The following is a 25,534-nucleotide window of genomic DNA, read 5'->3' as shown; positions in this document are numbered from 1 at the left end:
GGGCATGCTTGCTCAGATGTTCTCAACCCGACTGTGAGATATAATCTGTCCAACGTGTCCTGCGTCTGTCCCCGAGGTCTTGGACAAATCTAACGTGAGCCGTGCGAGGGGTCCGCTTCGGATGGTACCAAGAGCATAACGGAAACCTAAAAGCCTTCCTCGACTACTGTTTCATTTAGCTTTTGTACCTTTTAATACCTTTTAATGTTTTCCCTTCACCTAGAGCCGTGGACGTAGATATAGTGTATCGTTTAACGTACATAAATGGATCAGGATTTGTTTTGATCGTGCACTACAGGCACATTTCTAAGGTACAGAAGGTATATATTTAAGGATGACACCAGAACAGACACTAAGGTGCTTATAGTGTCACCCAGTCACATTATTTCTGGTCATGCCAATAAAAGATGCTCGTGTTTACTTGTAGGTGTCATTTCCCGCCTTCCAGCATCACCCTCTGCGTGACCATGGAAACCAGTGCACGGGTGCTTAGCAACGTGTAGGGGAAGAGGAGGAGGAGGAGAATAGATGAGTGACGAGGCGCGCAGGCCAGGACAGGAGAGGATCGCTTCATCACGGAATCGTTAAAAATATAGGCTATCTATTAACGATCAGCGGAAGGTCATACAGGCGATTAAAAAGCAACTCGAAGCGGATAAAATATAAACGCGGTTTGCTGAGATTTTTCCCGACATTGCAGAAGCCTGCGTCACGAGGAGAAAAAAAATAAATCAGTAAGGCTGAATTGCTGAGATGAAATTCGTGGCGATTGTGGCGGGGGCCGGAGCTCTCGCTTTTCTCGGCGCGCTGGTGTGCATCGTGGCGAGCGTGTACTCGCGCTCCCCGGCCGCCGCCCTGCAGACTCTCGCGGCCGCCAACGGGACCGCGTCGCCGGTCCCGTCGGGCTCGCTGGGAGCTCTGTACGGCGCCGACGCGAGCGAGCGGCAACCTTTGGATGGGGCGGGCCGCGAAACGCCGCTCCTGGGCGAGCTGAGCGCCGGAGCCAGCCCGCAGCGCTTCACCTTCAGCCGCCTCCTGTGTTCGCCCGTACCGCCCGGGGAATGCACGATGAAGCGCCGGAGACGCGACAAAGAGGAGGAACAGCAGGCTGAATACGAGGATGAAGACTGGAACGCCCTGAGCGCGACCGCCGAGGAGCTCCGGCGCACCGTGGCGCTACAGAGCGAACAGATCGCCGCCGACCGCAAGACCATCGACGAGCTTACCGGCAAACTCGCCGAGTGCGAGAGCGCGCTGCTGGATGAGCGCAGCGTGGCGGAGCGCGGAGCCGCGGCATCATGGCCCGCACGACGCCGCCTCATGGCCGGGGATGGCGTGCGCGAATCCACCGCGGCACAACTGTACACCGCCCGGGCTGTCGAGGAGCTCGAGAGAGCCATCCTCCAGCTCAAAGACCGCATCGAGAAGCTCGAGGTCAGAGATTTCTATATAACTATAATTATATAGCTTAAAATTCTATATTATTATAATCATAATACTCTTACATATCTCAAACTATTTCCACACATTTCTAAATGATTCTAATGCTCTACTGGGCCTATACAAGCCTACATTAGTATCTTACCACATTGCTGTACTATTCTATATTATGTATACATGTAGCCATGTACAAGATCAAAAAAAAACAACAAAAAACCCTAGATATTAAATCACAAAAAATATTTGATAAACATTTTAGGGATGATTGAGTGATTGAGTTCGTCTCTCCAACAGAACCATTAAAACCGACTTTGGGAAATTTTTAGAAACGCCGAAGATCCTTCCAAACACACTTCACACTCCTTCATCCTGTAGTGTGAAAGAGTAATGATGCACAATCACACTATTATTGTCTGGGTGTCACCCCGAAGAGGACCAGGTTTCTTCCTCATGACGTCTCAGGGAGTTTTTCCTCCGGATCGAGATCTAAACCCAGATCCGGATTCCTGTGTGACAAGGTCCGGTGTTAAAAGGGCTTTAATCATATAAATCAAATGGAATGATTGGATCTCAGAAAAACAGTAGTGTTAATAAGAAAGCCCAAAGATTCTTCGATTTCTTGGAGTAACTAGGATATGGGACGCTAAACAAGTCTCCAAAACTTCAACATGATATAAAATTAGTGCATTCTCTCTCTCGCTCTCTCCCTCCCTCTCTCTCTCTCTCTCTCTCTCTCTCTCTCTGTCTCGCTCTCTCACTCTCTCCTTCTGCACTATAAAAGGCCTTGGTGGGGGAAAAACACATGCATAAATTATAAGTGTGTGTGTGTGTGTGTGTGTGTGTGTGTGCTATCACCTTGTCTACACGGTTATATTCATCAGCCAAGCCAAACTGATATTGATTCATTTCCTGGCTTTCACTTACTGTATGATCCATTAGTCCTGGACAGGATTAAGTTCCAGTTATTACAGTGGATTTGATCCAATTTTCAATTCAGATGAATTGCACTTATCTCCCGCATCAGTCCAGCTGAAATGCAGAAATCCTGTTCCATGACTAACAGACCATATAATCATTAAATAACACTATATAATGATTAGAATGCTATCTCCTCTGCTCAGCAGATCATCTCTCTCTCTCTCTCTCTCTCTCTCTCTCTCTCTCTCTCTCTCTCTCTCTCTCTCTCTCTCTCTCTCTCTCACTCTCTCTCTGTGTGTTTGCCATTCAGCTGGAGATGGTGCCTGCTCTGCTGAACCACTCGGAGGTGGCAGCAGGCTCCACAGGCATGTGGCCGGCGTTGGGCCAGCCTGGTGGGCGGGTGGAGGATGTTGGCGGAGAGCTGGTGCAGAAGGTAAAGCAGCTGGAGGAGGAGAGGAAGAACCTACGCAAGGAGACCCAGAATCACCACCAGCACATCGATAAGGGCATCAACACTCTGCAGGAGCGCGTCTCAGATCTGGAGCAAAGTGAGGATTTGAGCTGGGGTTTTACATTTAGAGGGGGTGTTCTGGTCGGTCATTCTGCCTTTGATGTTTAACGTTGTGGACTGTCCACAATTCAAATGAGTTCCTTTTATCACTTAGGTTATAGCAGCTGGAAACAGACATCCCCTCGTTCCCTCACCAGCACCTCTCATATTACTGAGAAACCAGAAAGTGTTCACTTCTCTATCCTGAAGACTTGGCCATTCCACGACATTTAAACGTTTCCCTTTAAACCACTCCGGTGTAGCTTTAGCAGTATGTTTAGGATCATTGTCCTGCTGGAATGTGAACCTCCATCCCAGTCTCAAATCTTTGGCAGACTGAAACAGGTTTTTCCCTCAAGAATTGCCTTGTATTTAATGCCATCCATCTTTCCTTCAATCCTGACCAGTTTTCCAGTCCCTGCTGATGAAAAGCAGCCCCACAGCGTGATGCTGCCGCCACCATGCTTCACTGTGGGTATGGTGTCCTCGGGGCGATGGGACGTGTTGTGTTTTGCGCCACACATGATGGCTAATTTAGTCTCATCTGACCAAAGAACCTTCTTGCGTGTGTCTGGGGAGTCTGCCACGTTGTATTTGGTGAACTTCAGGCACTGTAGAAACCTATGGTTTGCCTTGTAGCCAGATCTACTGTCAGAGTTGCGGAAAACTAATCAACCCCTTCTGACCGATCAGGTTTGAGAATTCAGTAATGCTCTGGCATAATGACCCAGATCCCAAATGTCATTTGGTGATGATGCGAGATCTATGTATTTGTTGATATGTTCTCGCGACAAAATGTGACTCGTTTATGCCCGATGATGACCAAAAACCTAAGTCCTAAACGCGTGAATTTTGTTCCCTGTATCTGCGTGCTACATTGCGATACTCTAATGCAGCAAGGAGCAGAATATACAGCAGAGAACTCTTCAGCGAGTACTTAAATCAAACAGCAGTACGTTATACTTGCTGAGGTACATCGTTTGGAACTCCTTCGGCACTGCTGACTCGCTCATATTTCTCCCCCTCACAGGTTTTATAGGTCGGAGTTACCCACAGGGCTACAAGCTCTCCTTCCCCATGCGGACCAACTACATGTACGGCTTGGTGAGACGGAACATTCCGGAGATGTACGCCTTCACGGCTTGCGTGTGGTTGAAGGCGACCGAAAGCGGGATCGGGACACCGTTCTCATACGCCGTCGACAAGCAGCCCAACGAGCTCGTCCTTCTGCAAGGCGTCCATAATCCAGCCGAGCTGCTTATTAACGCTAAGGTGGGACACGTGAACAAGACATGGCTTTGCTTTTAGTTAAGATGAGTGGTAAAGAATAAGAGTCCTAAAGTTTATTGCTTGAACCTTTGAATAATGTCATAACATGATATCCCCCCTCGACTGTAGGTGGCACAGCTGCCCCTGTCGTTCCCTCCTGGCACTTGGCAGCACGTGTGTGTGACCTGGACTCTACGTGATGGCGTCTGGAAGGCCTATCAGGGCGGCAAGCTAAAGGGGCGGGGTGAAGGGCTGTCAGCATGGCATCCAATCATGGCAGGCGGTGTGCTGGTTCTGGGACAAGAACAGGTGAGTTGGACTGGGGGGTAAGAGGGGTCCTGGAGTTTAATTATACTATAAATATATGTGGTGGTCTGGGAAAGCCCATTGGATGTGGCTGGAAAAGATTTTAGTTTTTCTGTTACTTCTACTATATTTGGCCAAATATAATTTACCAAAACAACATCTCACTTTGACTGTGACTAAGAGCAGTCAAAACTAACTGATATTTACAGTATCACAGTGAATATCAAGCTGTGATCATTTTATGTAGCTGTGTGTCAAAGTGAAACAGATATAAGCCTAATCAATGCGGTTCGCAATCAGATACCAGCTGTGCGAAATTCCTGTGACGGTCCTGCATCCGTACATCATCATCCAAACGGAGAAGAGCGCTTACGCACTCTGTATGGACGACAGGTTTTAAAAAGACACGAATAGCAGTAAGGTGGTTAGAATGTATGCCTCGCACTTCCTGGGTTGGGAGTTCGAATCCCGCCTCCGCCCTGTGTGTACAGAGCTTGCATGTTCTCCCAGTGCCTCAGGGGTTTCCTCCCCGAGTCCAAAGACCTGCAGGGCCGATTGACATTTCCAAATTGTCCGTAGTGTGTAAACGTGTATCCGATCGGTTGGCACCACGTCTAGGGTGTCCCCTGCTTCGTGCCCCGAGTTCCCGTCGAGGATCCAGGCTCCCCGCGACCCTCTGTGTAGGATAAATAGTACAGAAAATGGATGGATGGAATAGCAGTAAATGTGGTAAACAGAAGTGAACGAATTCGCGATTACTTCCTCGCTGACACGTGGCGTGAAGAGAAGACGAAAAGGCTGGTGAGTCACTTTTACCTCAGGTGATGAGAGCCTCAGGGATGTGGATGATGCTGGTAATCAAAGTGAGATCGGATTTTCCACGATGAACTCTTCAAGTAGATTAGGCTATAAAATGTAGAGGGTCATTTTTGAGTGGGAACCAAACATTGAAAAGCGACCTTCTCCTGTTTCACAGTCTGTTCGTACACACCTCCGCTAACACGTCGATGACGGTTTTCCATTTTCGTCACTGATGATATGAAAGCTTTTCTTGGAACTGGAGAAAGTCAATCCAGGTTAAAAGATTCAATTAGTCGTCTGCGATATTTCAGTAAACCTGTGCGACTCCTCTTCTCCTGTGCTTCAGGACACGCCGGGCGGACAGTTCGATGCCTCCCAGGCTCTGGTGGGTGAGCTGTCTCTGTTTAACCTGTGGGACCGCGTGCTCTCGCCGGCTGAGATCGGCACTGTGGCAGCCTGTGGAGAGCCTGTGCTGCTGGGGAACGTGGCGTCATGGACGGATCGAGACGTGGATGTTTTCGGAGGAGCCACCAAGGAGCCTGTAGACCCCTGCTCCAGTGACGCTGGACCCCAGAAATGATGGATGCCGCTTTTTGAGAAGTCGGAGAGGGAAGCTGAAATGTCGGAGTGTGTTTAGTAGGAATGGTCACTGTGGTAGTACATTCATGATCGCATTAGTATTCTCTCTTCTCTGTGTGTGTGTGTGTGTGTGTGTGTGGATCTGCAGAGCCAATGACTGGAACTGCTAAGTGCTTAAAAGCCACTGTGTATCTTCCTGTGTCTCGTGCGTGTAATCTTCTTCTAGCGGGTGTGTGACCCTCGTGTCGTTTCCGCACTCATCCATTTTCACGCATTTCTCTCTAAGATCGATATTTTCCTTCCTTCCTGTCTATGCCTACTGTGTTCTTTGACAGCGTAACTGTGATTGTAGTGGCCTTTACTTAAAATTCACTGCACTCTTACTAAAGCAAACGTCTGATGTTGACGTTATCACTCTCAGACCTTGCGTCATTTTCTTCTGTTGTTTCACGTCTGTCAAACTTTTTTTTTTATCACGTTACGTCTTTTCTTCTTCTAATAATAATAATAATAATAATAATAATTTTTACACCAGAGTATTCATGTTGTTTTTTATTGTTGTTTCTTTAATAAATAAATCGCTTGACTTTGACTTTCTGTTGCTTATTTAATAATAAATGCTTTATCTGCCTGTACAATTGACACAAATGTTTATATGAATAATTCATATCACTTTAAATTCTTAATTATAGTAGAAGTTCTATACCTGTCTGTATATATATATATATATATGTATGGATATATATTGATTATTATTAGTGCTAGAATCATCTCCCTTTTTAAATATTTTTTTTTGTTGTTAAGCATTGTCCAGTTTACAAAGATTGCGTTGATGTAAAAATATTATGTCTGCAGATTTAATATATTGAGCGTCATATTTCATAAACCGATATTTATTTATTTATTACATGGGGTGGAGGAAGAGCAGGAGGAAGTCCTTGCTTGAGTTGACACGCCCACTTTACTTTTGCCTCTTTGGCTGTTAGTCAATGGCGATTTGCTGTGATGTCAATGTAGCGCTTTTCCGTACACTGTTTGCACCGCAATGGATTTTCAATTCTCTTGTGAACTATGTGGATGATGACATAAAAAAAAAAAAACAACGACAACAACAACAAAAAAAAAAAAACAGTGATGGGGAAACCTTCTGCATTGTTGTGAATTTATTGGTTCGTGATGTTGTCTGAGTGTGTATGTGTGCGTGAGGCGGATAATCTGATATTCGACGGGCTTTGCGCTTAAACGACGGGATTATACAGATTAAAAAGAAGTATTTCGAACGGTAGCCTAACTCATCAAACGGATACAGTCTGCGTTATCAAATCTAAAGCTTCACACTTCATGTACGAATGAACAACTGGAAGGCGGTATTAAGTGTGCATGTAGTACGGCAGCAGGAATATTTCCTTTCTATGTGGATTTGACTTCAACATCGATGTAAAAGTTATACAGATTCAAAACATATTCTTTATACTCCGTGTGTAGACTATATACACGGTATTTATCAGACCATACAGGATTTCGCAAAAAAATTATGATTGTTGCGGCCAAAAATGCTTGATTTTGCCGCGGCTTATTTTCAAAAATTTGTGAAACGACTTGCGGAGTTTTTTTGTGTTGTTTTTTTTTTAGAAAAATTACTTGAACTGACGAAATCGCAATGTGATGTTTGTTGGTGAATGAGACATTTTTGGCTGCACGTAGCTTTGGTTGAACGTGTGCTGCGATGACGTCACATGACGCGTCTTGGGCCAAATCGGCGTGAAAAATAGCGCCGCTAAATTTCACTGGTTAATTATTATTATTATTATTATTATTATTATTATTATTATTATTATTATTATATTTTGTGGAAAAATCCATTTACAGACAAGTCTTAACCTCTTGGCCGAGGCAACGCAGTTTGGGACTAAAATTTCCCAGCACTTATCATGATGCCATAGATCTTGATAAGAACCTCTAGACCAATCGAAGTAAAGTAGCCCCGAATCATAAACGCTCCACCACCACGGCCCAAACATTCGACGATGCTTGGAAATTCAGGCACTGGGAAGAATTTCAACCGTGCAATCCATTCAGACAGTTTACTCTTTTGGTTTTGGCATCGAATAGTAAATACTTTTTAGCAGAATCTTGAAAACTCGTGGAATTTCGAATACCGTTATCTTTTGCCTTCTTCACCATCCTCCTCACTTTATATTCATTCCCGGAGATCAACAACCGTCTGTCTGTTTCTTGAAAGCTTTCTGGTGTTGGTGATGGACATCCGAAGGTTTTTACACGTCTGGAATATCATGACGGATTGCAGAGCTGTTGAAAACTCGACACACCAAGAAGAAGCCTCATCGCTACGTGTTTGGATATAAGAGCTGGGCGTTTATCTCCAGCTATCCACAATCCAAATCCAAGAGCCACAGACATGCCTTTTCACACAATAGCAAATAATTATGATGTGGGGGAAAAACACCATGACTTACTTGTTGCACTATATGACTAAAGGCGTATGCTTGTTGGAACACAAAAGCAAATATTATAACTTCTATATCTCAATATTCAACATTCAGCATTCGTAGTAGTGCTATCACGGCCACTGCAGTCCAAACCAAGAGCAGATGCTATTAATTTTAATAGTGAGATGCATAACGGTAGTTTATAGTTATCCTTAATCTAATCTAATCTAATATCAGCGCATACAAATAATAATAATAATAAGAATCGCATTGCTTCTTGTTGTCTTCCTCTTCATTTCTATTCTCCCTTCTGGCGCTGCCGAATTATAGATGAGTATTAATCACATCGGTTTTGGACCCCTGATCAAGCTCTCTACAGTCACATCTGTCTTTCTGTCTGTCTCTCTATTTCTCCCAGGTGACAAAATGATATATTGTTAGCATCCCTATCCAAGCTTTTCTAATCCTATAGTTCCCTGTAATATTTTTTTTTAAACAACCTACGTGATATCTTTAGTTATCCGGATACCGGTATGATTTATAGCACAAAGCAAGTCATAATAGCTGTATAAGTAGGCAGTCCTGGCACTAACGCTGGTCAACACACATATACTACACCCACCCACCCACCCACACACACACACACACACGTACATGCACAACAACAATCCACTTTTCTTTTTTGTTCTAGTCTGTGTTATTTATCCAAATACGGAAAATCCACAATAATCCTTAAAAACTGAAATCAAACCATTGTCTCAGAGAATGAGAGCGAGAGCGAGAGAGAGAGAGCGAGAGAGAGAGAGAGAGAGAGAGAGCAAGTGTATTATTACATGAAAGCCTCCTATATCCGTTATTTAACTAAATGCTACCTATTCTCTGTATGTCTACTTGTGAATTAACAAAGTCATCCTTTCGTTTAACAATATCAGTCTATTCAAACAATCGCTCTTGTATGAATTCATACTGAAAATTCCTGTATGGTAGCATTATTTAAAAAGAAAAAAGAAAAAAGGGCACTAAGATTGTATTTGTCTGTCTGATTGAGTCCTTTTGTTGACCTCTCTCTCTCCGTCTCTTCCTCTCTCTCTCTCTCTCTCACACACACACACACCCACACACACATCTGTGAGTGCTCTCAGGTCAGGTATGTATTTGGGGCAGCAGTGGAATCTTCTGCAGCAGCCAGATGTTTAAGCGGATAGAATTTAGGGCAGACAAAGCAGAGAGAAAGAAGGGAGGACCGGGGCACCTGTTGTTGATGTTGCTGAAACGTGCTCATGTGTTCTGTAAGTCACATACGGCCAGAAATATCTGGACACCTATCACACCCATACTGTGCTTGCTGAACATCCCAACACCCCATTTCAGATTTAGTCCTGTTATAATAAGCTCCACTCTTCTGGGAAGGCTTTCCATTAGATGCTGGACCTCTCGCTCTCGATCGATCGATCTATTTATCTATCCGTCTCTCACTCCATCTGAATCACTCTCTTCATCTGTCATTTCACAATTAACGCTCTTTCACTCCATCTATCTTTCTACCGTTAACACTCTTCCTTTTATTTGTCCCTATCTTCATCTGTTCTTTCTTTCCATATCTCGCTCTCCATATTCACTTCTCTCATTCTACTTGCTTCACCCTCACACTCCTTCTGTTTATCTACCTGTATCACCTGATCTCTCCATCTATATTTCTGTGAGAAATACTTCCTCACTTCATCCGTCCACCAGTAACACTCACTCTATCTATCTACTTCTTTCCCTCTATCTTTCTAACTGTCTCCACATTTCAAACTGTATTATCTATCTATCTCTCGCTCCATCTATCTTTCTATCTGAATCACTCTCGTCATTTCACAGTTAACGCTCTTTCACGCCATCTATCTTTCTACCATTAACACTCTTCCTTTTATTGATCTGTCTCTATCCTCATCTGTTTTCTTTCTCCATATTCACTTCTCTCAATCTGCTTGCATCACCCTCTCACTCCTTCTGTTTATCTACCTGTATCACCTGATCTCTCCATCTATATTTCTGTGAGAAATACTTTCTCACTTCATCCATCTACCAGTAACACTCTATCTATCTATCTATCTATCTATCTATCTATCTATCTATCTTTCACTCTATCTCGCCATCTTCTTTCTGAAATGTCAAACTGTATTATTATTGTCATCTCTCTCTCTCTCTCTCTCTCTCTCTCTCTCTCTCTCAAAACTGCACATTGCCTTCAGATTTCCAAACCGATAACCGCACCACGTGTGAGAGTTCACGGTGGGCGGAAGCGTTTCCAGCTCTCGCGAGACTTCCGGTTGCTAGGATCACGATGCCTCCACAACAACCTAACTGGATCTAGCTTTACGCATCGTTTCTCTCCGTTAAACATGTAAGGAATACGTTTGGTTCCTCCTGTAGCTAATTATATCTCCCTTTATAGTGCAGCATTTATTATATAAATACAGAAATACATATAAACATAGGTATACACCTTTATATTTTTTGTTTCTGTGAGACCCGGAGCTGAAATGAGCAATAAATCATCAGGATAGCTAACCAAAGCTCCATGTTTAATGTTTAATGTTTTGGATAGCGGTGTTAGTTTAAAGCTGGTGGGGTATCTTTATTATATTTGACTAAAATGACCAGTCAAAGATATGAGGGGAATAAATTCACAGTGCCATTACGATAGAAATCTAACCTCAGATTTCAGAACCTCTTTCCAACTCAAACAGGAAGTGAGACCGGAAGTGAAGTCCCCAGATATTTACTGAGATTTAGAAACCCCCTTTTTGGACTTGTCAGTAATTTGTAAGTAAAGCACGGGCTGTGACTTTGTTCCGAGTCGCTCTTCATTTCCGTTATTGATTCCTAACATATTTTTTGAAATCAGTAACCGCTTCATCACGGTGGTGGAACCGGATCCTGTCTCAGGAAATACGCCCTGGACGGGGACGCCGGTCCATCGCGGAGCACCGCACGTACCGAGAAGACGAAGTGTTCGCCGATCCACCCGCTGGCATGTTTCTGGGAGCTTGGAGGAAACCGGAGAACCCAGAGGAAACCCGCGTCGAGAACACAGACACTAACCTGAGAGATTCCTAATACACCTTTTGCATATACACACTGGTGATTTTATTGATTTATTTTCCATACGAACAAACTAACGCACCTCCGTCTCCCTCCAGAATCTTTCATTTAAGCAGCAAGAGAATAGCGTTGTTGTCTTAACGTGGAATACTCGTTGCTCCGCCTACTGATAAATGTTACTATGACGACCGTGCAGTAGTGGTGAGTTCACAGTACGGGCGAGCGGCGAACTTGTCTGAACGTGCCGACGTTATCACATCACAATAGGCCTGTTACGATAACGACGTTTGTCGGATGTCGCAGAAATGATCGCGATAAACGATACTATTGTCATTTTAAGACTATTCTACGACAACGATAAATGATAATACGACAGCAAACGGTGCAAGTACACCCGTTCAAAGAGCGACGGACTTTTCATTCTTACGATTATCCAGACTTTTTTTGGTCTTCTGATGAAACTATCCTTACCATTCATGTCGTCGATATTTCGCATCATGTCATGTTTATTCGTTTCAGTCGATGTTTACTCGGGTTAAAATGGCATCGCATGAACCCGGACCTTCCTACGTTTTTGTATACGTACTTAACCACGTGAAAACCTGACGTCCTGAAAATAACAACATTACTGTATGACACTGCTGTAATACAATATTGTGAATTCTTTATGCTTTAGTGCAAATTTCAGTGGACGTGTTTGGGTGAGCTCGAGCGGCTCAACCCCCGACATTAATGACATTAATAACCATTCTTAGCGCATGGTTAATACCCCCCCGCCCCAATGTGTGTTTTAATTAAAATCGCCGCGAATGTTTGCTACACGTCTTAAATCCGTTCGCGTTTGAATGTGCGTTTTCACATCTTAAATTCGACGAAGAATCAGAGTTAGGATTGTAATCGGACTCCGATCGGACAGCCCCGGAGTAGACGAGAGGACAGGATGGCTGAAACGTTGGCGACGTTCGGTCTTATGTGAACAAACGCGCATGTAAACACGGTGAGATAAGTCGATAAGGGAACTCTCGTGACATGCGTACATCGTGATATCGATATCGGATGACCAGATCGACGAGGTCTGTTTGACAGGATGGACGATTCATTACACTTTCTATGCGTTCGTGCAGAACTGACGCCATGGCAGAAACGGCCGAGAGCAAGAAGGAGGAGGCGGACTACAAGCGGCTGCACAGTTTCCCTCTGATTAGGGTAAGAATCTCCGGAGCTTTACACCGGAGACACGTCCTCTGTAGTTCTTTCTTTCTTTTATATATCGTTGGTTATTTTATTATTAGTCGTTTGCATCCACAACTATGTTGGCACGGTTATCACGTACAGCTGGTTAGGACAAATCCCGACAAACGTAGGAGTAACGTGTCCGAGTGCTCCATAGCCAAGCGTGATTCGTGTACGGGACATGGTGTGAAGACGACACTCTCGCCTCCTTTTTTTAGTTCTCTTGGCAGGTCTCAGTTCTCCGTCTTTCAGGTGTCTCACTCTCTCTGTCTCTCTCTCTCTCTCTGTGTGTGTGTTTGTTCTCGCAGCACACAGACATGCCGGAGGAAATGAGGACAGAGACGATGGAGCTGTGTGTTACAGCGTGTGAGAAGTTTGCCACCAATAACGAGGTGTGTGCGTGTGTGTGTGTGTGTGTTTGTGCGACTTGACACACAGTCGAATGCAGTACCTAATGACGACACACTCGCCGGCCCGTTCACGGCATTTGTGTAACCGCTTTTTGTGTTTGCGTGCACACGTCAAGAGCGCAGCCAGGATGATAAAGGAGTCGATGGACAAGAAGTTCGGCAGCTCGTGGCACGTGGTGATCGGCGAGGGCTTCGGCTTCGAGATCACGCACGAGGTGAAGAACCTTCTGTACATGTTCTTCGGGGGAAGTCTGGCCGTGTGCGTGTGGAGGTGCTCCTAACACTCGCTCGTACCCTTCCCGAAGCACAAACCGACCGCTGGAGAGAACTCGCGCTATCCCTGATCCCTGAGCGAGGACGTTTAGAGAGAAAAACGTGACATTTCACGTTTTTTCTCTTTGTTCGACGACTCTCACTCTCTGTGTACTGCCAGACCATCTGTGTGTTTGGTGCTGTTTCTGCTTCTCTCTCTCTCTCTCTCTGTCTGTCGCTCTCGTTCTACACCTCCTCTCCAACTGTCCCTCTCAGCCTGTCTTTCTTTGATACCTGATGTTCCGGAAATGTATTTTTATAATAATAATAATAAGAAGAATTCTATTTTCCTAGTCTTAGCTGTGAATATTTCATGTATATAGTTTATAAAATGTCACCTTTTGCACAATTTGTGAATTTGTTTTTGGACTGTTACTGTGGAATAAAAACCTTCTCGATGCATTTGCGGACAGCGTGTGTGTGTGTGTGTGTGTTTTAGGATCCCAGTGGTCCCAGAGTAGCTCACACAGAGCTGGCTTCATGCCTAGTGCGACCGATTTCGTGTCAACAAACAGCCCGAATCAGCAAAAACAATCTTGAAAACGCGTTCTTGTTCATATATCGGGGTGTGTGTGTGTGTGTGTGTGTGTGCGCTTGTGAAACGAGTGTGTACAGGTAAGCCAGGGTGCTGTGACCTGATCGTGTGCACTTCTCCTGATAAACAGTTTGCCACGTTCCCTTGCGCAATGATGTCAAAAAAATTGCTCTCCAAATTCAGAACACATACACAGGGGGTAGTCACGAAGAAGAGCCCAGTGCCAGAGAGAGAGAGAATAATGTGTGTGTGTGTGTGAGAGAGAGAGATAAAATGCTCATGTTGTCCACTTTATCTGGTGTATATGAGCCAATACCACATACAACAATTTTTTTGTTCATGCTAATCACCCAGTCTCTACAAACATACTTCAAATAAATGTAATATATTGACATTACAGCTGTTTACATTTCTCAGGTTTTGTGTATATGTGTGTGTGTGTGTGTGTGTTTCCTTGGGCCATTTTAACATGGTTTGTCCTGGGCCTGGGCGATATACCATAAAACATCCTACTTGTGACCTGCAATCAATCATACGTTTCAACTTCCAGACCAACAGGGGGCCCTGCTGTGAAAACCTAAAGCATGGTACCAACCATCCTTTAACCAATCAAAAAAAAAAAACTGTTATTAAGCATTAGGAGATCTATCCATTTTCTGAAATATGGGGAGCCGGAAGCCAATCCCAGGGGACTCTGGGCACGAGGCGGGGGACATCCTGGATGGGGTGGGCACAATCATGCACACACTACAGACAATTTAGAAATGCCAATCAGCCTACAATGCATGTCCTTGGACTGGTGGAGGAAGCTGGAGTACCCGGAGGAAACCCCCGTGCACACAGGGCAAAGGGAATCGAACCCCCAATACCGGAGGTACAAGGCCACTTGTTGCTAACCACTAAGCCACCGTGCGGCCCGTATTAGTAGATGTTATACTGTATATATTACCACTTGTAGCTAGATACATGTTGTGCGGTCTCTAATGCACGCTCGTGTGACGAAAGGGGCAAGTAAACACACTCGGATCAGTTCAGATCATCCCGACCTGGCAGTGCTCCTGTTCCCTGATAGAGACAGGAGGAGCAGGGGGAAAGAGGGATAGCAAACAGAGGAATAAAACAGTGTGACATACCAAAATTCGCTCTCTTGTTCATGAGGAGTTGTTAGCGGAGTTCAGTACTAACAGGATTCTCTACCAGTATGAGAGTGCGTCAGTGCCGCAGCTTGAAGGGTGTTTGCGTCATGCTGGTGTGTGTGATGCTGGCTCTGCACGTGCTGGTCATTCTAGTGACTCTGTCGACGTTCCCTTCAACCTGTGAACCCATTCAGCGGTCTCAAACTGAACCTCGCAACCTCACCTCAGCCAACCTCACACACTCTGGCTCTACGAGTACGGCCAGGAAAAGAGCAGCTGATCTTGCCAAGCTGGAAGCTTTGTTCTCCCACGCGCTGTATAGCCTGCATGCTCCGTCCAGTCCCGATGACGACACTCTGCTGCGAATCCGGACCCAGGAAGAGCACAGCGAGGAGCACAGCGCACAGCAGTGGTGAGGAACACTCACTCATACAAGGCCATGTAAATAAAACCGATAAAGTTGTCAGTGTTAGTCAGGCAGAGCTGTGAAATGACTCTTTAATGTCTTTTCCCAAAGCTGTAATAAGCTGACACCATGTGTATAGTTTGCATTTGCTTCTGATAGAGATTAAGGTCTTAGAATACTTCATGCAGAGTCAACGTTTGCCTGGCGTCCGTGAACGATTTGACGCGAACGGATGCTTTCTGTGGAGGCTTCACTCTCAAAGAGTATTTATGCTGAGGCCTTGACTTTCTCATCGTGCTGACTTTATCTAGTTGACTTTGTCCTGTGAGTTCGTGGGCCTTGGTCTTGTGTGCCTATAGAAATAAGTCTTTGGTTGGTTAAAAAAAGCAAACAAAAGGAGCTGCTTATTATTAAGTAGTAATTTCACCAGACTTTCGTCTCACTGTTGCTTGGGCACATCTGAAAAACGTTCGTTCACATACGCTATGGATTTTGTGGTAAAATTTTCGCAGCAATGTTCGCACCGCTGGGGTCGGTTAATTGATTATCAGGCATTTGGAAATATGTTTCGGGGTACGGTGGATTAGTACGTTTGACTCGCACCTCCGGGGTTGGCGGTTCGATTCCTGCATCCGCCCTTGCGTGTGCACGGAATTTGTACGTTCTCCTTTGCTTCAGGGGTTTCCTCCGGGTACTCCGGTTTCCTCCGCCAGTCCAAGGACATGTGTTGCAGGCTGATTGGCATTTCCAAATTGTCCATAGTGTGTCTGTGTGTGCGTGATTGGGCACACCCTGTCCAGGGTGTCCCCCACCTCATGCATCATGTTCCCTTGGATATGCTCCAGGTTCCCTGTGACCCCGTGTAGAATAAGCGGTACAGAGAATGGACGGAAATATGTCGCCTTGCTCAGTCCAGTTTTCTTTATACTTCTGACCCTCCCATTCAGGTTAAGTAACAGCAAGGACGGCTATGAACCTGTCCAGTGGAACAGCAGTACAGATACCCACCCTCCCTGGCTTCGGTTCCACCTCGGCATCTCCCGGTGGCAGCTGTATCCACACCGAGACACCAACCTGCCTGTTCTTGTGGAACAGCTCTCAATGCACCGCATCGTCAGCGCAGGTAACCGATTCCAATCCCAACTTCCGATCCGAAACCTAATCTTTAATCAGGAACGTACTGTTGCGCAGTCAAGACAAGTCACCCACACACAGAGTGAGATCGGGGTGCCCTCTAGTGTGGAAGATTGGTCTCTACACATCCACCTTTCTGTTTCGCTGAAATTCAAATTCTAATGATTAAAATAAAAACGTGTAATCTTTGTAACAGCCTGTACGTTTTGCCACGTTGCAGTTCAGAAAACCGGAGGAACACAGCTGAAGTTGGTGATGACGTTTTCTAACTATGGAGAGGCGCTCTTCAAGCCCATGAAGTGAGTCAAGCTGGTGATTACAGTTTACACATACACAGTCACACTCACCTATTGTCATATACAGTATCTTCAGTATGTACGTTCTAATTCACCTTGTGCTCTCTCTCTCTACCCATTTTGGATAATGGTAATGTCTTTATTTATCACATGTACATTAAAGCACGGTGAAATCCTTTTCTTTTCTATACCCCAGCATGTCAGGAAGTTGGGGTAAGAGCAGGGTCAGCCATGATACAGCGCCCCCTGGAGCAAAGAGGGTTAAGGGCCTTGCTCAAGGGCCCAACAGTGGCAGCTTGGCAGTGCTGGGGCTTTAAGCTCCAACCTTCCGATCAGTAACCCAAAGCCTTAACCACCAAGCCACGACTGCCCCCCTCTTTTTAAAAATCATTTTGATCTGCTATCAGTGTCCATTTCTGTAGCATTTCCTCAGCCTGATGTAATCCCTCCAACACCATAACAAGTCTAAATAGCTTCATAGTTATGAATATGCAGAGCCTTTTAATCCTATTAAAAAATTTTAGCGCAGGAATTCATGTAGATTTACAACAAAACACTTAAAAGTTCAACTCACGACTTTATGATTAGAGCTCGCTTTGGTGTCACTGAAGGTAGCTATAGTGGCACCCTTTTCAAACCCTATTATATTATACTCAAAACAATTTTTGAAAATACTAACAGAAACCGAGATCATCCTACGTTAAACATCCGCGTGTTATCGAACCCATTCTATGTTTGTTACAGGCAGGAGAGGTACGACGAGACTAACGTGAACCTGTACTATTTCTCGGACTTTGAGAGGCACAATGCCGAAATCGCAGCCTTTCACCTAGACAGGTACGCGCAGAGACGCTGCTGTTTTCACGGTGTGAACGTTATCAGATCAAAACATATTCACGCCATTGCTTCATCTTCCTGTCTCTTGCTCCCGCTGCCTTCTCTCTCCTTAAGGATTCTGGGTTTCCGGCATGTACCTCCGGTTGTCGGAAGACTGGTTGATGTAATTAAGGAAATTAAAGACATCACCACTGACCACAAACTGGCCAAGACCTTCTTCAGTTCTCCAGGTTTGGTCTACACGCAGAACATGTGTGTGTTTAATGACTGTTGTGTCAGGTCTTCTGTGGTCCTTATGTCTTGCATCTGTATGTGTGTCAGTGGGAAATGTGTGCTTTTACGGCCAGTGCTCGTACTATTGTTCCACGGAGCATGCGGTGTGCGGCCGGCCCCGTGCTCTCGAGGGATCTGTAGCAGCCATGTTGCCTGACCTTGCCCTCGCACCTCGCCGCTCCTGGAGAAACCCGTGGAGGCGCTCATACAGCCGCAGCAAGCTCGCTCTGTGGGTACACAAGTCCCTGCGTTTGCTGTTACTATAGAAACAATAACGTATTAGAACAAGCACGGTACAACACACCAAAGTGATTAACATATTATCGAGTGATTAAATAATAATGACGCGGCCTGAAATGTGTTGCAGGTGGGAGAAAACCCCAGGATACTGCGACGCCGTGAAAAAGACTCCGCCCTATGACCGAGGCACCCGATTGGTGGATCTCATCGATATGACCATTTTGGACTTTCTGCAAAGTAAGGGCCTGCCCGTTGGATCAAATTACACTAGAGAATTATTACTTCCCGACGAGGTTTCCATTAATCGTAGTTGATTATTATGATTAATCCAGTTTCCTAATTCTCTTCTATGTTATGGAATTGTAGGTAATATGGACAGACACCACTATGAAACATTTGAAATTTTTGGCAACAACACCTTCCTTCTACATTTAGATAATGGAAGAGCGTGAGTATTTAGATGCTCACAACAGCATCTTAAACACATATCGGGTTATACGGCATGTCGTATATACTTTTATGTTGGCTTATGTGGTATTCTCTGTACGTGTGTGTATGTTTATATGCCAAAAGGTTTGGTCGTCACTCTAAGGATGAACCATCGATACTCACTCCTCTCGTGCAGTGCTGCAGGTAAAATCATGATCACTCAGGAGGGAGGATGAGCTGATAATTGGTTATTAGATAACATTGTCTCTAGCACATGCGTTAAATCCATTAATAATAAACAGAGAGAGTCATTCAATAGAGAAGCCACCAAGAGGCCTAGAGTAACTCTGAAGGAGCTGGAGAGATCTACAGCTGAGCTGGGAGAAGCTGGTCACTCAACAAATCCAGGCTTGCTAGAAGACTCAGCAAGCATGTGGGAAAAGGTTCTTTGCTCTGATGAAACCAAAATTTGTCATGATGCGAGTCCATGGAGGCGGATGCAAATGCAGAACTTCCGTTATTTCATAAACACAAGGAACAGGCTCAGGAAACAACCACGAGGAAGATGCACTTGGAACCGGCATTATCAGAAACATAGGAACTAAAAAAAATTAAAGAAACCCTAAGAAAAAGTGCTAAATAATCAAAAGAGTGCATGAAAACAATAACCACCATGAAAACACCAGACAACACCATGAAAGCACCAGACGCAACCATGAAAACACCAGACAACACCATGAAAGCACCAGACGCAACCATGAAAGCACCAGACAACACCATGAAAGCACCAGACAACACCACGAACGCACCTGACAACACCATGAAAACACCAGACAACACCTTGAAAGCACCAGACAATCCAATGAACGCACAGACGCAACCATGACCTGATTTGAATCAATGCTCCAGCAACGGAGGAGTTAAAATAGGCAATCAGGAAAATGAAAGCACATGAGAATGATTAAGACACGAAGTGGAAGGAGACAACAGAAATTTTTTTTTTTTGCAAAGGCAGACAGGGTGCCCTCTAGTGGCCAAAGATGGTCCCTGGGGGCCGTGACAGAGCATCCATGAGTGGCTGGAGCATTAACTCTAGTCAGGTCATGTTTGTGCTTGGTCCTTTCATATTCGATATTGTTTTTATGCACTGAATTTTGATTATTTAGCAATTTTTCTTAGGGTTCATTTTTTTTAGCTGCTGATAATGACGGTTCCTAGTGCGTTTTCCTCGTGGTTGTTTCCCGGGTCTGTTTCTCTGAGTCTGTTCCCTGTGTCTGTGTAATAAATGAAGTTCTGCATTTGCATCCACCTCCACGGACTCGCACGATGACAAAAATCGGACTTTTCGGCCTAAGCCCAAAAAACTAGGTTGTGCCAGAAACCCAACAGGCTGAGAACACCATCCTCAGAGTGAAGCCTGGTGGTGGTAGCATCATATTGATTGAGCCTCTCGGTGGTTCTTGGTCTTTGCTAGGCGGAATCGCGGTGTTGCTGTATTCTTTCCATTTTTTGAGTAATGCAAACCGTTCTGGTTACAGATGAATAACTGGTATACTCCGCTGACCAGCGGAAACGTGTTGTTATTATTAATTCCCTGTTTCTGTCCCAGAATCCGCCGTTCCACGCTGCTTCGCCTGCGTCTGCTCTCCTCCCCTCAGTACCGTTTGAGTGATGTCATGCGGGCGTCTCTCTCTCAGGATCCTCTGGCAGCCGTGGCTCCCCTCCTCACCGAACCTCACCTTTCCGCTTTAGACCGCCGTCTAGCAGCAGTGCTCCAGACCGTCCAGCGCTGCCTCCTTCAGCACCAACACCTCCATGATGTCATCTACGATGATATCACTGACTACTCAGGCTAGGAAAGTGCTGTAATGACTAATCCGTGCTCACTGAATGCTCATCTTTTGTACTTCCTCAGCTAAAATGTACTGGATGCCAGTATGATATTACAAATTACAGCCTGGGTGACAATAAATAAATAAATAAATAAATATATATGAAAGCACTGCATCATTGCATAAGAGCACTTGATCTTGATTTGTATTGTATGTATAAATTTATATAATAAAATGTGTTAGATGTTTTTACAACTTTTCTTTTTGATATGCTCGTACTGCTCAGGGTTGTGGTGAGACAGGAAATACCAAAAAGAAATATTTAAATGACTATAAAGACATATTTATTTTATTCTCTTTCATCCTATGTTCTTTTCATTTCTTTAGCCGGTTATAAGACGGGGTGCAGAAAGGAAACTTTTCAGACGTTTGTGTCTCGTATCTGTTTACTCTGTATAATAAATGATTCATTTCAGTTGAATTTCTATATTTGATTTCTTCATTCAGTGTATTCAGCGTACATATACAGTGAGGGAAAAAAGTATTTGATCCCCTGCTGATTTTGTACGTTTGCCCACTGACAAAGAAATGATCAGTCTATAATTTTAATGGTAGATTTATTTGAACAGTGAGAGACAGAATAACAACAAAAAAATCCAAAAAACACATGTCAAAAATTTTATAAATTAATTTGCATTTTAATGAGGGAAAAAAGTATTTGACCCCCTCTCAATCAGAAAGATTTCTGGCTCCCAGGTGTCTTTTATACAGGTAACGAGCTGAGATTAGGAGCACACTCTTAAAGGGAGTGCTCCTAATCTCAGCTTGTTACCTGTATAAAAGACACCTGTCCACAGAAGCAATCAATCAATCAGATTCCAAACTCTCCACCATGGCCAAGACCAAAGAGCTCTCCAAGGATGTCAGGGACAAGATTGTACACCTACACAAGTCTGGAATGTGCTACAAGACCATTGCCAAGCAGCTTGGTGATAAGGGGACAACAGTTGGTGCGATTATTCGCAAATGGAAGAAACACAAAAGAAGTGTCGATCTCCCTCGCCCTGGGGCTCCATGCAAGATCTCACCTCGTGGAGTTGCATTGATCATGAGAACAGTGAGGAATCAGCCCAGAACTATACGGAAGGATCTTGTCAATGATCTCAAGGCAGCTGGGACCATAGTCACCAAGAAAACAATTGGTAACACACTACGCCGTGAAGGACTGAAATTCTGCAGCGCCCGCAAGATCCGCTGCTCAAGAAAGCACATATACATGCCCGGCTGAAGTTTGCCAGTGAACATCTGAATGATTCAGAGGACAACTGGGTGAAAGTGTTGAGGTCAGATGAGACCAAAATGGAGCTCTTTGGCATCAACTCAACTCGCCGTGTTTGGAGGAGGAGGAATGCTGCCTATGACCCCTGGAACACCATCCTCACCGTCAAACATGGAGGTGGAAACATTATGCTTTGGGGGTGTTTTTCTGCTAAGGGGACAGGACAACTTCACGGCATCAAAGGGACGATGGACGGGGCCATGTACCGTCAAATCTTGGGTGAGAACCTCCTTCCCTCAGCCAGGCATTGAAAATGGGTCGTGGATGGGTATTCCAGCATGACAATGACCCAAAACACACGGCCAAGGCAACAAAGGAGTGGCTCAAGAAGAAGCACATTAAGGTCCTGGAGTGACCTAGCCAGTCTCCAGACCTTAATCCCATAGAAAATCTGTGGAGGGAGCTGAAGGTTCGAGTTGCCAAACGTCAGCCTCGAAACCTTAATGACTTGGAGAAGATCTGCAAAGAGGAGTGGGACAAAATCCCTCCTGAGATGTGTGCAAACCTGGTGGCCAACAAGAAACGTCTGACCTCTGTGATTGCCAACAAGGGTTTTTACACCAAGTACTAAGTCATGTTTTGCAGAGGGGTCAAATACTTATTTCCCTCATTAAAATGCAAATCAATTTATAACATTTTTGACGTGCGTTTTTCTGGATTTTCTTGTTGTTATTCTGTCTCTCACTGTTCAAATAAATCTACCATTAAAATTATAGACTGATCATTTCTTTGTCAGTGGGCAAACGTACAAAATCAGCAGGGGATCAAATACTTTTTTCCCTCACTGTATACTGTAGATTATGCTTTTTTTTCTGTGTAGGTTTTGCAGTTTTCCATTCAAGGGTTTGCTTAGGAATTTGGAGAAGTAAATATCTTGCTGTAGTGTTGCAAGAAACGTACTACAACATTTTGCCACCTTCTTGTTGTGAAATAATCTAGTTGCGTAATTTCTACCACACTCATGCGCTGTGTTTCTAAAGGCGATTATGACACCCATGATTTCCACTTCATGAAAAGGCCACAGACACAGTATAAACAGTTTTGGAAATAAAAGCGCTAAACACTTGTGAACTTTTTTTTTTTTGTACCTTTACCCGAGGACTGTACCTTTAAAACTCCATCCATCCATCTTCTATACTTATAAAGGATCCTTATATCTTATAAAGAATATACCACTTTATCTTTTTCAGGGAAACCTGGAGTCTATCCCAAGGAGCATCGGGCACAAGGCGGGGTTCACCCTGGTCAGGGTGCCAGTCCATCACAGGGCACAATCACATACACGCCAATCAGCCTACCATGCCTGTCTTTGGACTGGGGGAGGAAACCCCCGCAGCACAGGGAGAACATGCAAACTCCGCACACACAGGGCCACGGTGGGAATCCAACCCCAACCCTGGAGGTGTGAGGCGAACGTGCTAACCACTAAGCTATGGCCGAGCAATCAGAAACATCCGATTCATTCAGTAATCTGATCTCAGTGTCCGTTTTTCTTAATCCATTACAATCCTTTAGAATTTTTTGAGGTTTAAAAAATAAAGGAAAAAAAAAAAAGTCATAGAAATAGTTAATATTCATGAATAAACTGTAGAAACGCAGCCTATTTCCGTTTGATTCATCTCAGATCTTATTTGTTTATCTGTTGGAAGATCATTTTGCTTCCTTCTAGACAGGAATGCTTGAATTTAGTCGGTATTGATGGTTGATATAATCGAGATAGGGTTATGACGACACTTAGAGTCAGAGTCAACGTTTACAGTCATACCCGTTGGCATAAAAGCTGTCTTTACTGAATAAAGAATCCTCAAAAGATATATATTTTGAAAGACGCTGGTGCTAGCAGGAACTCCTTCCATCCATTTGTAGTGTTGTGAGCAAGCGGTCTATTTTCTTTCTATTTATGTTATTTCTATTTTCTATTTTCTATTTAACTCTGATTGCCTCCACCCACCCCCCCCTTCCTCCCCCAAGCCTGTTTTTGTAATGTTTACTGGAAATGCAGACCTTAAAATTGTGAAATTGTCTGTGCTAATTTCAGCAATGTTGTGTCACTCCGTGTGAGCGGAGTGTGTGTGCGTGCTTGTGTGTGTGTGTGTTTATTGAGCTCATTTGCATTTTACATCGATCAGATATAACATTAAATCTACTGACATGTGAAGTGAATTATATTAATTATCTCTTTACAGTGGTACGTGTCAAAGGGGTGGGATATATTTATTAGCCAGCAAGTGAACAGTCAGCACTCAAGGTTGATGTGTTGGAAGCAGGAAAAATGGGCAAGCGTAAAGATGTGGGAATCTTTGACAAATTGTTATGGCTTGACAGACGACTGGGTCAGAGCGTCTTCAAAACGGCACCCTTGTGGGGTGTATGCAGTGATTAGTACCTACAAAAAGCGGTCCAAGGAAGGAAAACCGGCGAACCGGTGAAATGGTCATGGACACCCATGGCTCATTGATGCACGTGGGGAGCGAAAGCTAGCCCACCTGGTCTGATCCCACAGAAGAGCTACTGTAGCACAAATTGCTGAAAACGTTAATGCTGGAACATGAAAAAGAGTTTTATGGTATATACTTTATCAGTGAATAATTGTTATGAATATTACAATGTGAAATGAGCTCTCAGTTTGATGATCGTTTCATGATGATGTGATGCTAGTCACATGATGAGGCTTACGTCCATTTCGTTATGGCATGTCCGTAGTTATACAACAACTTCACATCTTTACGCAGACTGACTCTTTTATAAAAAAAATAAAAAAAATAAATAAAAAAAAAGCGTAAAAGTGAATAAAACACTTCTAGGTCATTTTAGTGAACTATATTTATAAGCTTTGGCCGATCATTTATATTCATATAGCTGCACCATTTACACCCACTATCTTTTTGATAAGCAGTTTCTGTGTTCAGAAATGGCCTCATGTGTGATGTCTTTGAGCAACACCACCGAATCAACGTCATACATGACAATGTCACTTCTGACTCACACTCTTGCATACACAAACCTCAATACTCAGAGTGTATATATAGTTATACTTAATAAAATTTCGTCAGTCAGACAAATAAACGTAATGAAATGTGACCTTACTGAATTGTATTACAGAAACTGGACGATCTGAGCAGGAAATATAAAGAGGTTAGCATCTAACCACAGAGTTTCATGCCTGAGGAAGTAACACAAACCATGAATGCTGATTGGTTTTTATTTTCCCTTCACAGCTGGTTTTTACTGGGGATCAGGAGATAATACCCGAATGTACTGTTTATTTTTTGTAAAATATCAATTATGAAAAAAACAAAGAAGCGCGTAAACAGAGTGTATTTTTTCTACTTCAAGCCTAAGCTTAGAATAACAGCAAGTACGTAACTTCTCTTTCTACTTTTAGCTTCTTACTTCCTATCCACCACATGTTCACACCCCCACAAAACATACCCCCTGCTATATCACCACTGTCCATTTCTAGTAAGTTAGATCATTACAAAAGGGCCTAAGAGGAGGTAAGGAAAAAAACACTCTACTATTTTAAAGTCTCGTTATATTTAAAAATTACATACATGAAAATGAGTTTATTTCGGTTATTTCCTAACCTAACCGTGCCTTGCCTGCCTGCTTGAAAACAGCATGTTGTGTAAGAAACCAGATTTACAAATGCAGACGTTAAAATAAAACGTATATACAACATAAAAATTATATTTTATATATATATATATATATATATA

General features: G+C 43.9%; 4 protein-coding genes across 9 annotated transcripts in view; all 4 read left to right on the top strand.

The window, feature by feature from the left end:
* Positions 1–500: 500 nt before the first annotated feature.
* On the top strand, positions 501–6,980 carry nptxrb (neuronal pentraxin receptor b). Its single transcript, XM_017458932.3, has 5 exons — positions 501–1,434; positions 2,669–2,906; positions 3,939–4,180; positions 4,307–4,486; positions 5,631–6,980. Exons 1-5 carry the CDS (start codon positions 754–756, stop codon positions 5,862–5,864), a joined length of 1,575 nt encoding a protein of 524 aa, XP_017314421.1. The 5' UTR covers positions 501–753; the 3' UTR covers positions 5,865–6,980.
* A 3,615-nt stretch (positions 6,981–10,595) lies between these two features.
* dnal4b (dynein, axonemal, light chain 4b) lies at positions 10,596–13,760 on the top strand. Of its 5 annotated transcripts, none has more exons than XM_017458971.3 (6): positions 10,598–10,702; positions 11,049–11,124; positions 11,207–11,442; positions 12,528–12,609; positions 12,945–13,028; positions 13,163–13,760. In XM_017458971.3, exons 4-6 carry the CDS (start codon positions 12,538–12,540, stop codon positions 13,325–13,327), a joined length of 321 nt encoding a protein of 106 aa, XP_017314460.1. In that variant the 5' UTR covers positions 10,598–10,702; positions 11,049–11,124; positions 11,207–11,442; positions 12,528–12,537; the 3' UTR covers positions 13,328–13,760. The 5 variants fall into 5 exon arrangements, with proteins under 5 accessions (XP_017314461.1, XP_017314460.1, XP_017314462.1 ...); XM_017458973.3 differs by having other exon boundaries at positions 10,644–10,702; positions 11,027–11,124; XM_017458972.3 differs by lacking the exon at positions 11,049–11,124 and having other exon boundaries at positions 10,596–10,702.
* A 1,212-nt stretch (positions 13,761–14,972) lies between these two features.
* fam20cl (family with sequence similarity 20 member C, like) lies at positions 14,973–20,871 on the top strand. The gene is made up of 10 exons (XM_017458935.3): positions 14,973–15,441; positions 16,383–16,558; positions 16,790–16,868; positions 17,610–17,702; positions 17,817–17,932; positions 18,024–18,204; positions 18,343–18,452; positions 18,582–18,663; positions 18,789–18,848; positions 20,254–20,871. The coding sequence occupies exons 1-10, from the start codon at positions 15,095–15,097 to the stop codon at positions 20,498–20,500; spliced, it is 1,491 nt and encodes a 496-aa protein (XP_017314424.1). The 5' UTR covers positions 14,973–15,094; the 3' UTR covers positions 20,501–20,871.
* Positions 20,872–25,212: 4,341 nt separating this feature from the next.
* Positions 25,213–25,534, top strand: part of LOC108259418 (sialoadhesin) — a 4,471-nt gene continuing 4,149 nt past the window's right edge. Inside the window, exon 1 of one of the 2 annotated variants that reach the window (XM_017458933.3) lies at positions 25,213–25,312. The gene's annotated coding sequence lies outside the window, so the exon portion shown is untranslated. The remainder of the gene's footprint in view (positions 25,313–25,534) is intronic. The other variant, XM_017458934.3, reaches the window with a different exon arrangement.

The sequence above is a fragment of the Ictalurus punctatus genome, chromosome 27 (genome assembly GCF_001660625.3).
Source record: "Ictalurus punctatus breed USDA103 chromosome 27, Coco_2.0, whole genome shotgun sequence".
Taxonomy (NCBI): domain Eukaryota; kingdom Metazoa; phylum Chordata; class Actinopteri; order Siluriformes; family Ictaluridae; genus Ictalurus; species Ictalurus punctatus.
This window is presented reverse-complemented; position numbering and strand designations above follow the sequence as displayed.

What these genes read in the sequence shown, in the direction of transcription:
- nptxrb (XM_017458932.3), top strand. Translation starts at nt 754, where the DNA reads ATGAAATTCGTGGCGATTGTGGCGGGGGCCGGAGCTCTCGCTTTTCTC. An exon ending in ACCGCATCGAGAAGCTCGAG is followed by an intron (nt 1,435 to 2,668) that starts GTCAGAGATTTC and finishes TTTGCCATTCAG; the next exon opens with CTGGAGATGGTGCCTGCTCT. An exon ending in AGCTGCTTATTAACGCTAAG is followed by an intron (nt 4,181 to 4,306) that starts GTGGGACACGTG and finishes CCTCGACTGTAG; the next exon opens with GTGGCACAGCTGCCCCTGTC.
- dnal4b (XM_047151539.1), top strand. Translation starts at nt 12,514, where the DNA reads ATGCGTTCGTGCAGAACTGACGCCATGGCAGAAACGGCCGAGAGCAAG. An exon ending in ACAGTTTCCCTCTGATTAGG is followed by an intron (nt 12,610 to 12,944) that starts GTAAGAATCTCC and finishes TTGTTCTCGCAG; the next exon opens with CACACAGACATGCCGGAGGA. An exon ending in AGTTTGCCACCAATAACGAG is followed by an intron (nt 13,029 to 13,162) that starts GTGTGTGCGTGT and finishes GCACACGTCAAG; the next exon opens with AGCGCAGCCAGGATGATAAA.
- fam20cl (XM_017458935.3), top strand. Translation starts at nt 15,095, where the DNA reads ATGAGAGTGCGTCAGTGCCGCAGCTTGAAGGGTGTTTGCGTCATGCTG. An exon ending in GAGCACAGCGCACAGCAGTG is followed by an intron (nt 15,442 to 16,382) that starts GTGAGGAACACT and finishes CCTCCCATTCAG; the next exon opens with GTTAAGTAACAGCAAGGACG. An exon ending in GACCTTCTTCAGTTCTCCAG is followed by an intron (nt 17,933 to 18,023) that starts GTTTGGTCTACA and finishes TATGTGTGTCAG; the next exon opens with TGGGAAATGTGTGCTTTTAC.